A 15,621-nucleotide genomic window follows, 5' to 3' on the forward strand; every position below is an offset into this window, starting at 1 on the left:
GTGTCCGCCCCCAGGCTCCTTAAAGGGGAGGCGGGAGTCTCCGGGCAGAGGCCCCCGCGCGGGGGTGACGGGCGTTCCCGCAGGGGAGGGCGCGAAGTGCCTCGGGGACCCCGGGCTCTGGAGGCGCCCGCAAGGGGCGGGGTGCCGGGGTCGCCGGAGGGGCGCGGGCGGAGCGCGCAGGTGGTCGCGCTCTCCCGGCCGCAGCCCTCGGGCCCCGCGGGTGCTCTCCGCGCTGCGGGGCGCTCCTCCTCCCCGGGGGCGAGCGAGACCCGGCAGGCCCGGGCCGGGCGAGCCTTCACCCCCCGCGGGGCGGAGACCGCGGCGGGCGGGGCGGGGGCGGGGCGGGGCGGGGCGGGGCGGGGAGCCGGCGGCTTCCCTGCAGCGGCCGCGCGCAGCCCCGCGGGCCCAGCCGAGCGCCGTCGCCGCCGCGAGCTCGGACCCCGCACCCCGCTTCGCGCGCGCCGGGCCTGGGGCACCTCTCGGCGGGGCTCCGGGGGCGCAGGCGTCCGGCGAGGCTGCGGGCCACGGGCGCGGGAGAGCAGGTGGGTGCCGGGGCTGGGGGGCGGGGGGCGGGGGGCGGGGGGCTGGAGCTCCCTGCGGCTTCCTTTGCGCAGCGCCCTGCACGTGAATAGCTGCTGAAATGCAAATAACGTCCCCGGCGTGTGGCCGCTTTCTCCGGCCTTACCTGTCTGGCCTTGCAAAAGTCTCCAGTTAGCCTCCGGGGCTGCCCTTAGGGGTCAAGGACGGGTTTCGGTCCAACCCACCTCACTCCCTCTGGCCCCAGGACCCTGCAGAACTGGCCAGGGACAGGCGGGGCGGCCTTTGACAGACACACTCTGAACTCCAGGGGAAGCGTCAGGGGCCGTGTCCCTCCTCCTTCTGTCTGGCTGTCTGGCTGCCTGTCTCTCTGTCTGTCCTTTGTTGCATTTTCTGTAGGCCGGGAGGACAGGAGGAGGTGGACGGCTGGGCTTCCCCCAGGGAAGGCAGGTCGGCCGGTGCGCTTTGCTTTCTGTTCTGGTCTCCTTCGACGTGCTTTCCGGGTTGCAGTTCGCTGCTCCCCTCAACAAGTAACAGCTTGCTGCGAATGAGAAGTTCACTCAGAAATGAAGGTGCAGAAAGATAGGAGAGGAATGTGGGGAAACCAGGTTGTCTAATTTTAGCTTGAATTTCGCTGTAAGGGAGTCACTATATATTGCCTACATGAGAAGTGGGGGGTTTTTGGTTTCAGAGAAGTGTTTTGATTGCCCAAGTTAGGAAAAAACCAATGTCTGACCCAGGAAGGAGTCACTTTAAAGTACAAACTTTTTAAATAGCTACACCTCACAGCATAGCATTTTAGAAATTGTGAGGATCTTAAAGTCAGATCAGTTCAGTGCCACATTATGGGGTTATCTTTATTGCTTCCTCACTGGGAAAGATATTAGTAGAAATGCTAAGAGAGTTTAGCTCATGCGGTTTGAAGAGGTTTGTTTCAGATTGGTGTTGCAGTTTTATCAAGGACATGTCCCAATGTAATGGTGGAGAGTTTGGAGTTCGAAGGACCTGGATTTCTGTCTGGGCTCCACCACGTAACTTGCTGCATGACTTCCAACAAGTTGCCTAACCTCTCAGCCTGAGTTTCCTCATTTCTAATGGGATTGCTGAGCCGAGGAAGGAGATAACACAAATTAGTGGTTCATATCCACAGCACCAGCTAAGTGTATAACATAACAAGATACTTGAGCCTGATGATGACAGTAAAGCGAGTGGGTAGGCCCCATATAGTCATTAAGTAGCATTCACTGCTCATGCAGGTCTCCAAGTGTGCCTCTGTGCTTGGGGAGGTGCAAGCATTACATCCTTCACACAAACACAAGGAGCTACTTCTGAACCTTGAATTTGATTTGAACAAATAAAGTCTGTCCTGAGCCCATTCAGATTTGCAGTGTATCTTTTTGTATATTTTGAGATTCTCTTATGCTTTCAAATGTGAGCAGTTTCAAATGCGCACAAAACTAGTATGACATTGGTGGTGTAATTATTGATTATTAAAAATAATGATCCTCAGGTGTCACCACAGTCCCTGGCTTAATATTGATTTGGGTAGATGGAAGGCAGGAACTGAGTTCTGAAGTCAATTTTTCACATGGCTGTTTAGACTCAAAAGTGTGAGCCATAGATCAGTGTTACCTGGAGCTTATTATACATGCAGGGTCTCCACCTCCACCCCAGACCTGCTGAGCAGAATCTGAGGTTAAGAAGATCCCCAAGGGACTCATGCACTTTCCATCAGAGAAGGCCCTTCTTAGGAGTTTGAGTGCACTGATGTTTCTCAAAAATAGGCCTTATGAAAACATGGATTTCTCATAAGCTGTCTTTACATAGTAAAGTGAAAAGGATGTGTTATTATCATTTAAATGGCCGATTTTTATTTTAAATATTAAAATAGGAGAGGTAGTATCATTTGCTTCCTTTTAAAAGTAACACCGAGCCATCATTTAAAGTTCTGCCAATTTTGGATTCCACGGTTCCTGTTAATCCTTGAAACATTTCAGTTTTCATACTGCTTAGCTTGTTTTATTTTTGTTCCTCTGATAGGAGGAAAATTCTGGTTTTGAAGTTCTCACCCCATCTGTATCTTCAAGAGTGGGCTTTGTATGTCTGTCACTCCTATTTTAAATCTTTTGCCAGAGGTATGTCTGAAACCTTAAATGATGCACTTAATTTATCAACTTTGATATGATATAAAATGATAGCTCAAGTAAGTCAAATACGTGACAATAATTATTAATGCCCTATATCTTCATATGTAAACCTACATATTATATGACTGAAATAGAAAACTATTTTGCTATACTTCCATTGTTTGAATTTTCATATCAGATGTCATCAATATTTATGGAAGGAATATAATAAAATAGAGGAAGATATTAACGGCATCCTTTTCCAAAGTAAACTTTATCAAGGCATAATTTGCATATAACAAAGGCATCAAACTATACCTTTAAAATCTGTGCATCTTTGTGGTGAGCACAGCATAACATATAGAGTTGTTGTATCATTATATTGTACACCTGAAGCTAATGTCACATTGTGTGTCAACTACACTCAAAGAAGAATCTCTGCAGGGGTACCCGGATGGCTTAGTCGGTTGAGTGCCTGACTCTTGATTTCAGTTCAGGTCTTGATCTCAGGGTTATGAGTTCAAGCCCCCAACATGGAGCCTACTTCTTAAAAAATCTATGCATTTTGTTATACACAAATTACACTTCAGTGAAGTTGATGTTTTTTAAGATACCAAGGATTGCCATGATTTGTTGCCTGCTGTCACAATAGTAGTTCAGAGAAAGCCAAGAGAAGTAGACAGACACAAAGCAAAGATTGAGGCATTGATTGGGCAGCCACAGAAAATCAATAGGCCAGTGCTCCTGGGGGGAATGGAAAGATAAAGTCACGTTAATTTGGAAGGCCGGAGACCATTTCTATAGGACTTTTTGTCTTTAAAGTTAGGATGTTAAATTTAATATCTACTGACAAGCTCCAGTTTCCTTCTCACATTCTAATCTGTGTCTGCTTTTTTTGTGTGGCAGATACCCGCCTTTGCCACGATGCTCTCATCCAGCGACTTTGTATCTGCTTCTTGGGAGCTCATTGTCAGAGTTGACGATCCAAATGAGGAGGAGCAGAAAGATGTCACGCTGAGAGTGTCCGGAGACCTGCATGTTGGGGGAGTGATGCTCAAGTTAGTAGAACAGATCAGTAAGTTACTGTTTATTTATGGTTTCCCTATGTTTAAAAACCTCTCTATCGCTAACAGTAAATGGCTAATCCAGATTGTCTGACCATCTAAGTTGTTCTGCTTATGATTCTTGTAATAGCTCAGAGAGTAAGCCCCCTCCCACAGGAGAAAGAAAAATAGAGGATCCTGCAGAAGCCATAAACTGAACCCCGCCTCCCAACCACTCTTGTAAAAACTTGAGTCTTTGGTGACAAACTAAAGCTCCCCAGTGGGTATAAAACCATGTTTCGACAGCCCTATCCCCCTGGTGACATCTAAGGTGACTTCAGGTGGCACGGCCTTCGATTGCTGTGTCAATTCTCTTGTTAATGTTTGATTTTTCAGTGATAAAGTCAGTTCAGTGCTAATGGGTCTTTTACCATATATCCACTATGCACTACTCTCTCGGTATAAAGAAAGAAAGAGAAGTCTTAAGGGTCAGAGTCTTTACATCAGGAATCAACGTGATTAACCTGGAACTTAGTAGTGTTCTATTTTCTCTGATTTGTTTTATCTTCTATCTCAGGTTGTCCAGATGTTGACTTTTCATTTACACTAATGAGATAGAGATTTTTTAAGTAAGTCTTCACTGAAGTATAATATGTATGCAGAAAAGTGTACTTATCATAAGTGTCCCAATCAACAAATTTTCAAAGTCATGTAACTTCCACTCAGATCAAGAAATAGAATATTACTGGGATGCCTGGGTGGCTCAGAGTGTCTGCCTTTGGCTCAGGGCATGATCCTGGGGTCCTGGGATCGAGTCCCACATCAGACTCCTCGCAGGGAGCCTGCTCTTCCCTCTGCCTATGTCTCTGTCTCTCTCTGTGGTCTCTCAATGAATGAATAAACAAAATCTTAACAAAAAAAAGAAAAGAAATAGAATATTACTGACTCCCCCACCCAAGTATCATTTCTGACCCCTCCCAGTCACTGCCCCACCAAGGGAAACCATTATCCTAAATTCTAACACCACAGGAAAAATTTTATTTGTTTTTAAACTGATATAGGTGGACTCGTGTAGGATATACTCTTAATGCATCTGCTTTCTTTCACTTAACATTATGTCTGTGAGATTTACCCATATTGTTGCATAAAGTTTTGGCTCATTTACTTTCATTTGCTGTGTGATATTCTATCATATGATTATGCCACAATTTACCCATTTACCTATTGATGGGCATTTGGGTTGTTTCCATTTTCAGGCTCCTACAGATAGGGCTGCTATACTGCATGTCTTTGGTGAGTATATAGAGGCATTGCTGTTGGGGTATAGCTCAGAGAGGAATGACTGTGTAATAGGACTTTCTAAAATAGTTACAGCATTTATACTTCTAACAGCATTGAAAGAAAGGTTTTCTGACATAAAGTGAGAAAAAGAGAAATTTTTTTTTTTTTTTTTACAAAACAAATAAAAGATTGAATATTGGTTCCAACATTGACAAAAGGAAAAGATTCAACTTCAATGTCAGCATTGAAGGAGAGAAAAGAGTTGATGCTGACATCAAGAGAGAGAGAATATTCAGCTTATCTCGGTGTAGACACTTTGGAAACTGGGAATCGGGTGGTACTGGGATAAAAGAGCTGGACATTATAGAGAGGGGGAAGTGTCAACTTTAAATTCCTTCTGTGCACACCTTGGGAGTTACTGATAGTCCTTTGTGATCCAACGTGGAAGGATTGGTTTCTAGTGGAGAAATAATCTTGATTAAAGTCAAATGCCCCTGGCTTTCCTAGAAAGGACCATGGCACTAAAGGGCCTTAGGGAAAAGAACTCAGGCTACTTTAACAAGAACAAAATGTGTTTGTGTCTGTTTCTTTCACTGTATTTAAATACAGTCATGATAAGGAAGGTTCAGCCTCTGTTTTCTACCTGCCCCACCTTAGAGAGCCCACTGTCAAAGGAGACAGGGAGCCGAAGACCATTTGTGTTTCAGCTCTCACACACAATGGAATGGACCCTAGAGTTCTCTCTTGTTTCACTTCATCGTATTTTCCACTTTTGCAGAAATATCCCAAGACTGGTCAGACTTTGCCCTTTGGTGGGAACAGAAACATTGCTGGCTTCTGAAAACGCACTGGACTCTGGACAAATATGGAGTCCAGGCAGATGCAAAGCTTCTCTTCACCCCTCAGCACAAAATACTTCGCCTCCGCCTGCCGAATGTGAAGACAGTGCGATTGCGAGTCAGCTTCTCCGCTGTGGTTTTTAAAGCTGTCAGTGATATCTGCAAAATCCTGAGTGAGTACCCTGGAGAGGCCCCATGCCCTTTGGACTGTTAGTAAGGGAGGACAGGAAAATTATATGTGCTTTCTGCCTACAGGCGGTTGGTTTTACAGGACACTTATCTTACCCTAGTAAGCATACTTTTCAAGCCCAGTTCTGGGGACTTCAGCCATGTAAGTAGAGTTAAACCAAATGGAACATCATTGGAGTAAATCAGATTCATTTCCCCAGAGCTTAACACTATTTTTTAAGCTTATTTATTTATTTATTCATGAGAGACACAGAGAGAGGCAGAGACATAGGCAGAGGGAGAAGCAGGCTCCCTGTGGCGAGCTGGATGCGGAGCTCCATCCCAGGACCACAGGATCACGACCTGAGCCAAAGGCAGGTGCTCAACCACTGAGCCACCCAGGTGCCCCAGCTTAACACTATTTCAAAACAGATCTGTAGACAGAAAAAACAAACTCATTAAGACTTCCCCCCCAAAAAAAATCATTCCTCTAAGCCATACTAATATCATTATATTTAAGACAAATAAGAAGTTCTATTAAATCGTCATCACCATAGAGCTGATGTATCTTTATTGTTTTTGAGATAATGGTGTTGCAATGTCTTAATTGCTTTACAAACACTTCACTACAGTAAATACCGTATCCACAAAAATTATTTGAGGAGTTTATTTTAAGCAGGAAGGAACACTTAATTAGGGATTAAAAACTAATTCTTACGATTTTAACAATCATTAAGGACAACACTGCCCAAACCATTTATCTGGGGAACCTCTATAATGGAAGTGAACGCTGTGTCATGAAGGTTTTCTTGTTTTATATTCTTTGAAAGTGTGTAGGCACATTCTCTGGCTCCAAGACAAAGATTTGGCATTTGAATACAGTATTTACAACATACGAGTGAGTAATCTGTCTTCCCCATTAAACTATCAACTCTTCATTCATTCTTCCAACAAATATATATTGATTATGTAGCCATTGTGGCAAGTGCTAGGGATTGGTTAGCAATAAAAATAATCCCAAACCCCTTCCCTTCTTGAGCTTACATTCTAGGATGCAGAGACAGAAAATAAACAATGAATGTAAAAATAATTTAAAAGTAAGAAAAATAAGATATTAAAAGGAGATATTTGGCAGAGGAAAAGAAAAGTAAAGCTCTAATAGTATACGCAGGATTAGGAGTTCCAGTGTTGGGCAATGGAGACTGTGATGGCATGAAATAGGGTGAAGGCAGAAACCATTAATTGAGCATGCCCGTGTTCCTAACAATGCCTGGCACACATTCACTGCTCATTAATTGTTAAGTGAACAAATGAATGGAACCTGCTGTTACAGAGCTCACCACCCCAGTGCCCCTCAACCTGGCATTGCTAGTCATTGTTTTGTTTTTTTTTTACATCTATTCAACGGAAGCTAAATCAAATTTAGCAATATGATGGATTTTCTTAAAAAGAGAAGACAAGACACAAATCTTGGGCTTGGAGATGCAGGTTTGGTTTGGTTTTGTTGTTTTGTTTCTAATGCTCCTGCTGGAAATTCTGATTCATGTCGTGGTCTCATACATAAATTATGCATTTGGAATGGGCACAGGTGTGTACTGCAACCTGACAATTGAGCATCCTTGGTTACAGGGGAAGAGGATGGAGCTAAACTGCTAGCCTCAGCCTCAGCACTAAGCAGTATTTAAACTGAAAAATGGCAGCACCTATGGAATCAGTACATTTGCCTCCAGGAAAGCTGCTTTCAGACTAACATCCACATTTCCTTGGCTTTTACTTGGAATCATAAAGCAGCCCAGTGTGGTTAATGGTTACCAGGAATTCTGATTGGCAATGGCAGTTATAAACATATCTGATGAATGGGAAAAATGGGAATTATCTTGGGTTTGAGTGCTCCAGAGGCAGGCCCTGAGACAAGAATTCAAGCACAGGGACACCCAGTGGCTCAGTGGTTGAGTGTCTGCCTTTGGTTTGGCTCAGGGCGTGATCCCAGGATCCTGGGATTGAGTCCCGCATCAGGGTCCCCGCAGGGAGCCTGCTTCTCCCTCTGCCTGTGTCTCTGCCCCTTTCTGTGTGTCTCTCATGAATAAATAAAATCTTTTAAAAAAAAAAAAAGAATTCAAGTACAAACATTTATTTTGGGGTGTGGAGGTGATTCCAGAAAACACTGGTTGGGGGTGAGGAAGTAAGACTGGAAAGACAAGGCCACCAATAAGAGAGTATCACCAATCCAGTTGCATTTGGGGCAATCGGGGGCTTCTGGGAGATGATGTAAACATGCTTCAGAGCTCTCCCTGCCAGGGGGTGAGGGAGCAGGAGTCTTGTCAGTCATGGAGGGCTGCTCTTGGGAAATGTTAATTCTCTGAACTTATTTCGCCTGTTACATGAACATTTGGGTAGTGCAGACTGTGGCATCCAGAGCAAGCCCTCGGGCAGAAAGACACTTGTCCTAGCTGCCACTAGAAGTCGGATCAGGGTACACTGAAGTGGTGAGGGCCAAGAAGAGATGGGCAGGGCACCAGTGCTGTCTGCCACAGGGATGAAATTAGCAATTGGGCACAGTATAAGAGACAGGTCTCAGGAACTATGATCTATAAAGAAAAAGGTGGGGTTCTTCATTGTTATTAAAAAAAACAAAACTAAAAAAGAAAAAGAGGGAAAAATTGGTAGTAAGTAGATGACTAGGAACAGCAAGTACTGGTAGTTGTTGAAGCTGCGTGATGAAAACATGAGGGAAACATGAGGGGGCCATTCTCTTTGCTTTGGGTATCTTTGAAATATTTTCATGATAAATTAAAAAAACAACTAGAAATTTTATTGGACTAAAGCTTTCTCCACTCTTTGACACACCCACTGCTCCCCCCCCACCCCACCCCCACACACACACACAACCGTTTTAGGAGTCTGGTCTGTTTCTTTTTCTTCTATTTCTTTTTTTTTTTTTTTAAGATTTTTAAATTTTATTTATTCATGAGAGAAACAGAGACAGAGGCAGAGATATAGGGCAGAGGGAGAAGCAGACTCCTTGCAGGGAGCCTGATGCAGGACTTGATCCCAGGACCCCAGGATCATGACCTGAGGCGAAGGCAGACACTCAACCACTGAGCCACCCAGACATCCCTCCCCTTCTATTTCTACCAAAGGGATGTAATCTAGTAACATTTACTTCTCAGGAATTTCCTGAGCAATCATTTCAGATGCCTAGCATGACTCTTGAGTCTTAGATGTAATTTACTTTTTACTTTTTTTTTTTAAGTTTTATTTTATTTATTTTTAGTAATCTCTTTGCCCAACGTGGGACTTAAACTCACAACCCTGAGGTCAAGAGTCACATGCCCCTCCAACTGAGCTAGCCAGGCACTCCCTCTTTTTTACTTTTTGATAGGTTTTCATTCTTCTTTATATTTATTTGTTTGTTAGATATTAGAAGATCAGAAGAACTTTCCTTGTTAAAGCCTTCTGGTGACTATTTTAAAAAGAAGAAAAAAAAAGACAAAAGTAACAAGGAGCCCATAATTGAAGATATTTTAAACCTGGAGGGTTCTCCAACGACTGTAGGTCCACCAGGTATGATTCATGACAGATGTTTTATTGTTGTGTTTCATTCTTGAATCCAAGGATTTTTTAAATCCCAAGAAATCTCCCTCCCCTCTATTCCTCTTTCCCTCATCTCCCTTTTCTTCCCCTCCCCACGCCCCCAAACAAAAAAAGACTAAAATTGCAGGATTTCTGTGATGAAGAAAGGATATGCAATTAATTTTAGAACTCACAGAATTTTTTAAATTAGGTTTGTTTTGTAGCTCATTATTTTTTTTAAGTAGGCTTCATGCCAAGCGTGGGGCTTGAACTCATGACCCTGAGATCAAGAGTCACAGACTCTACTGACTGTATACCTCATTGTTTTAACCTTGTATATTATATTCTGATGAATGCAAAACTTTAGGGAAATTTGCCGTGAATTTGGGAGGAAAAGAAATTAGTTGGATCTCTTCTTGATTCTATCTTCAGGTGACTCTTTCCTGAATTCAATTTTATTTTGCATTGGGCATGTAATGAGAGGGCAGGTAAAAATTCTGGAAAGACGTAATCCTTGTCTTTTTATACAAAAGCAAATCAATCCCTAGCTTGCTTGCAGCAAGAGTCTTCTTGCATAGTATATTCCAATGCAAAGAATAAAGGGCACTTTTCCCATTTTCCTTACACAGACTGCATGGTGTATAAACTCCCAACTATCTGGGTTCTTAAAATTGGCAAGTACTGTTATTTGTTGAAAGGATTTGCCCAAAAATATAGCCTGTACCTACACTCTTGGGAGATCCTCTGTTCTCTGATGGTGCCAAAACTCACAGCTGAAACAGATTTTTGAATTATTTTTTAAAGGTTTTATTTATTTATTCATGAGAGAGGCAGAGACAGAGGCAGAGGGAGGAGCAGGCTCCTCACAGGCAGCCCGATGTGGGACTTGATCCCGGAACTGAGGGATCACGACCTGAGCCAAAGGCAGACACTCAACTGCTGAGCCACCCAGGCATCCCAAATTTTTGAATTATTGACAAGGAGATGGTCCCCAACGTTTGTCTGGGTTGGTTTTTATAAGCTTTTACAGCCTGTAAGTTCTCTGCCCTTCCATGAGTCCTCTCCCATCAGCCATAACTCATCTCCTTAGTTGAAATGGTACACAAATTCAAATTCAAAATCCATTTTAGTATGGCAATGTTAGTCCTTATTTTTCCAAAGATTCCTCCCCTTGAACCTCATCTCATTGTGTATGCTTCCCTTCGCCTTTGCAGTAAGTCCTGGCTTATACAGTAAAACCATGACTCCCACATATGACCCCATCAGTGGAACGCCAGCATCATCCACCATGACTTGGTTCAGTGACAGCCCTTTGACAGAACAAAACTGCAGCATCCTGGCATTCAGCCAACCCCCGCAGTCACCAGAAGCACTGGCTGATATGTACCAGCCTCGGTCACTGGTTGACAAAGCCAAGCTTAACGCAGGGTAAGGACGGGGCTCCGCTTTGCTTCTCTGTGTTCACAGCATCTGTGAAGTGATGTTGATACAGTAAGAAGATGCCACAGAAGTTGGGGAGAGGGGGTTATTTAATTTTTAAGTTAGCACGCCTGGGGATTGTACACGATTAGCAAAAGTCAACGCCGCTTTTAGCTATAGAAGGGGAAACTGCCGCCTTTGGTCATTGCCATACATTTAAGGTGTGACATTTGTGTTCAGGTAACTCAATGGATTGTCGTATGTGAATACAAATTCTTTGTCCCTATCTATGTGCAAAGTGCATTTGGTGGGATGGAGATCAGTTATAAGTGGCAGCGGGGAGATCCAGGTGGCTCACCGGGCCAACATCCCCCAAGGGGACATCACATCTCCCTTTAAGTGTTTTAATGAGTCCTTCAGCTCTGAAGTCATCTTAGAACATATACCCAGACCACTTCTCAAATCACCATTTCTTTCACTCCCCCCGTTCACCAAATAAAGTCGTTTGTTCATAGCATTCCACTCCCTGTGAGAGCTGGCCCAGCAGATGTCCCCGTCCTGTGTGCTCACATACCCCATCCCCCCTTGGTGCACACACACTCTTCTGTCACTACCTTTGCTCTGCTCCAGGCCTCTCCTCCTTTCATCCTGCTCAAGCTGGCCCTTGCTTGTCCTGTAGGACCCAGTTGCATCCGTCTCCTTCTCAGATAACAGGATTCTAGAGGACTCACTTCCCTGTAGTTGTTGTGACACTCTACTTGCTCCCACACCATGTTCCTTTACTATGAGGCTCACCATCCCCTCACAGGACTGTCCATTCCTTAAGGACAGTGATTGTATCTCAGTCATCCTTATTTCCCCCTAAGGCCTGATAGAAGGGACATTCAGGCCATCTTCTCCATGGGACTGGATGGCATTCATCCCCACCTCATTCTGTTGTTCACTCTTATTCCCCACCTCTCCCACTCCCTCCCCGCTATGCAGTATTTATTTCTCAACTCTAGAACTGTACTATCCAGTACAGGAGCCACTAGCCACAGGTGGATATTTACATATACATTTGAATTTAATTAAAATTAAAGTGTGGCACCAGCCGCATTTAAATCTTCGGTAGCTATGTGTGACTGTGAGTACTCTGTCGGACTAGGCAATATAGAATATTTCCATTGTTGCAGAAAGTTCTAGCCAGTAAGATAGACACAGCATTGAGTCAGACCAGCTGGTGTAGACAAGAGGCAGTGCAGGAAGTCAACAAGTACAGATTTTCATTCTGGTTCCATGACAAGGCCCATGACCTTGCACACAGCACTTAATGTCACTAAGACTCCATGTTCTCACCCATAACACTGAGAAAATGCCAACTGCATTGGCTTCTTAACTGGGTTAAAGAATCAATGTAAACAAAATATATATAGAAAAAGCACTTGGAACGTCATAAAAATTATAATATAAAATGCAAATATAAGCTATTATCAAGTCCTCCCCCTTACAGGTTTTTGGGTATATTACTCGGGCTTTGTTCAAAGAAATATACACACACTTACATTTACATATGTGTGTGTATAAATGTATATATGTATATAAGTATGTATATAAACACATTAGGTAATACTATAACGTGTGTAAAATCGATTGACTTTTAAAAGTCATCCTATTGTTTTCTAGTTGGCTGGACTCTTCACGTTCACTTATGGAACAAGGCATCCAGGAGGATGAGCAGCTGCTGTTACGATTTAAATACTACACTTTCTTTGACTTGAATCCCAAAGTAAGATCCTTGCTCTCTTCTCTCTCTCCTTTTTTCAATGTCAAGGCCTGGAAGCGTAAAATTGAGTCATTTAGTTATCAGAATTAGGGTTAATCTGTTTAATCTTTTGTGTAACTCTGCAAGGTTAGACCAATGAATGTAAACTGTCTTTAGATTTTCATCTTTTAGTTTCTAACAAGCATGGTCAGCTGCCCAGCATGGTTCGTGCCACCCCATCCATCCACGTGAACAAAGGAAAAAGGAGAGTGGCTCAGAGAGCTGGAATCCTTAATGCTTAGGGAGGAAGGAGCATCAGAGCCAGGGTTAAGAGCAGGTTTCTGTGAATAAGCCAGGACCCCATGATGGTGCATACCACACTCCCCATCACAGGGCTGATTTGGAGATGAGAAAGAGGCACCATCTGAATGAATGAATGAATGAATGAATGAATGAATGAATGAATAAATAAATAAATAAATAGATAGATAATAAATAAATAAATAAATAAATAAATAAATAAATAAATAAATTAAATAAATAAATAAATAAATAAATAAAAAAGGATGGACCCCAGCTGATTATCAATTCTCATTAAGTACACATCTGCCACCTGAAGTGTACTGGGACAACTGAGTGGTGAAATAAATCCTCTGAATTTCTGCCCCTTCCTTGCCCCTGTTTGGCCAGTTTGTGGAGTTGTGAGTCAGCACTCAGCTGGCCAAATACAGAGAATATAAACTGAGCCACAGGCCCTCCAAGTGCACAGGGTGATTTTATCCCAGTTCCATATGCTTGTTGCTCTTTTCCATTCATTGCCAGGCACTTGTTTGAGGAGCCTGCCTCAGGCCACCTCTTCTGTGTAAACTCCTTTCTCATCCACAACAGTGATTCTGCCTCTCATGGCACTGTCTTCTCCTTGACCCTGATTTTTAAATATGATCTTCAAAGGTACATCTCAAGTTGCACTGCTTCCTCAACTGGCTTCTTCTTCAAAATAAGCCTTATTCCTTGTCACTTCTGTGCAGCTCCTTCCCAGTCTTTGGTTTAGATCTACCTTAATACCCATGGACCTAGCTTGTGACTGGAGCATGTAACTTTCACCAAATCATGGCAAAAGAGCAAATTTTGGCTCCTCGATAAAACCTTCAGGAGAAACTACAGCTTCTCCTAAAAAGGAGGGGGGTTTTGTTTTAATTTTTTTCAAGGGTGCTATGAATGATCATGTTTTCTCAATTGGTAAGGAGTTCTCTCCACATGGCTCACAAACAAAACCTATTTGAATCTAATAGCCAAATAGAAGCTGTCAACCCAAAAGTAACAGGAAGACTCAGGCTTTGGGGATATGGCTTTAGGGCACAGGAACAGTGATCCCCAACCACTTTAGAGTTCTTTCCCCTCTCTTCTAGAGTATGGAATGCTATAAATATAACCAAGTTTAGTTCCAAGTTTCTACTAGGTGCTGAGTAGATAGAGGAATACAGAAACTTAAGATGCAGTTCATGTTTTCATAGAATCTACAATCAAATCAAGAAGAGCAAAGATAGCACCCATAATGCCATTGTAAAACAGACAAGACATCCTACAAATGGGAACCAAAGTGGATAGTAGAATCAGGGAGCTTCTCCAGCTTTCAGAAGAGAGATGCAGGGAGGCTGTAGCACCGGTTACAGGTACTGATTAAAATCTCAGATATACAAAATACTAGAATATACAAAATTTCAAAAATAATATATCTTAAAAATATACAACCCAGAATCCATAAAATATTGGTACTTTTTCATAAATCAAAATTTTATCCACACCCAAAAACTATATACAAAGTGAAAAAGTCTTTGCAACACATACTATAAACAAAAGGCTAATATTCCTAATAAAGAGCTCCCAGAAATCAATAATAAGACCAACAACCCAGTAGCCTAATGAGCAAAGAATATGAACACATAGTTAAGAGAAAAGGAACTAGGATGGCTTTTAGCCTTGTATTGGTAAAGATCAAAAAGCTTCACACACTATCTTAGCAAGAGTGTGGAGAAAATGGCTCTCATACCCTGCTTATTGATCACAGTGCAAATTAATCTGATCCTTATGGGAGGCAATTTGGCAATATCTATCAGAATTACAATTCTACATAGCTTTGACATAGCAAATCCTTGGTACTTATACCACAGTTACATTCAAATATGTGGATCAATATGTCTGTACCCAGGAACAGTTATTGCTACATTATTTGAAGAAGAAAATTGGAAACTCCCTAAACATCCATCAATAGGGAAGTGATTATATACGTTATGATACATATATAGTGTTGTTGCTAAGAAGAATGAATCAACTTTCTTTTGATGTAGAACAAATGCAAGGTGTTTTATCAAATGAAAAAGAACAAGGTACAAAACAGTCCATAGAGAAACCAGCATTTGTAAGGAACAAGGAAGAGAAGGAGACTTTTTATTATACGTTCGTCTCTTTAGAATTCATTCAAAATTAATTCCTTCAGTATCTATTATCTGTTATTTAAATATGTGAATAAAAAATTTTATAACTCCAATAATTCATAGTATTTTTTAAAAGTTCAATAGAGAAAAGGTACATCAGTTTGTTTGTTTGTTTTTAAGATTTTTAAAAAATGTATTCATGAGAGACACAGAGAGGCAGAGACACAGGCAGAGGAACTCAATTCCAGGGACATTGGGATCACAACCAAAGCCAAAGAGCAAAGTCTTGGGTTTGATCCAATGTCACTTTAATTTCAAACCCATCTCTTATTCCCTAAGAGATCATCCATAGCTCCTTAACCTCTCTGAATTTGCCTAACACAGCTTTACAAAACTGTAAAAAGGGGATACTAACACTTACCTCCTGTATTTGGGGGGACTACTTAGTTAAAAAAA

General features: G+C 42.4%; 1 protein-coding gene and 1 long non-coding RNA gene across 3 annotated transcripts in view; one reads left to right on the plus strand and one right to left on the minus strand.

The window, feature by feature from the left end:
• The first annotated feature begins 406 nt into the window (after positions 1 to 406).
• Positions 407 to 15,621, plus strand: part of FERMT1 (FERM domain containing kindlin 1) — a 36,539-nt gene continuing 21,324 nt past the window's right edge. The window contains exons 1-7 of one of the 2 annotated variants that reach the window (XM_077872253.1): positions 407 to 542; positions 2,578 to 2,672; positions 3,570 to 3,738; positions 5,766 to 5,999; positions 9,412 to 9,558; positions 10,782 to 10,995; positions 12,652 to 12,754. In XM_077872253.1, coding sequence (XP_077728379.1) covers positions 2,637 to 2,672; positions 3,570 to 3,738; positions 5,766 to 5,999; positions 9,412 to 9,558; positions 10,782 to 10,995; positions 12,652 to 12,754 — 903 coding nt within the window. In that variant the 5' untranslated portion in view covers positions 407 to 542; positions 2,578 to 2,636. The remainder of the gene's footprint in view (positions 543 to 2,577; positions 2,673 to 3,569; positions 3,739 to 5,765; positions 6,000 to 9,411; positions 9,559 to 10,781; positions 10,996 to 12,651; positions 12,755 to 15,621) is intronic. The other variant, XM_077872254.1, reaches the window with a different exon arrangement.
• LOC144297981 (uncharacterized) overlaps positions 3,524 to 15,621 on the minus strand; it is a 40,815-nt gene continuing 28,717 nt past the window's right edge. The window contains exon 4 of the long non-coding RNA XR_013364995.1: positions 3,524 to 3,695. This is a non-coding gene — a long non-coding RNA (uncharacterized LOC144297981). The remainder of the gene's footprint in view (positions 3,696 to 15,621) is intronic.

The sequence above is a fragment of the Canis aureus genome, chromosome 26 (assembly GCF_053574225.1).
Source record: "Canis aureus isolate CA01 chromosome 26, VMU_Caureus_v.1.0, whole genome shotgun sequence".
NCBI classification, from domain to species: Eukaryota; Metazoa; Chordata; class Mammalia; order Carnivora; family Canidae; genus Canis; species Canis aureus.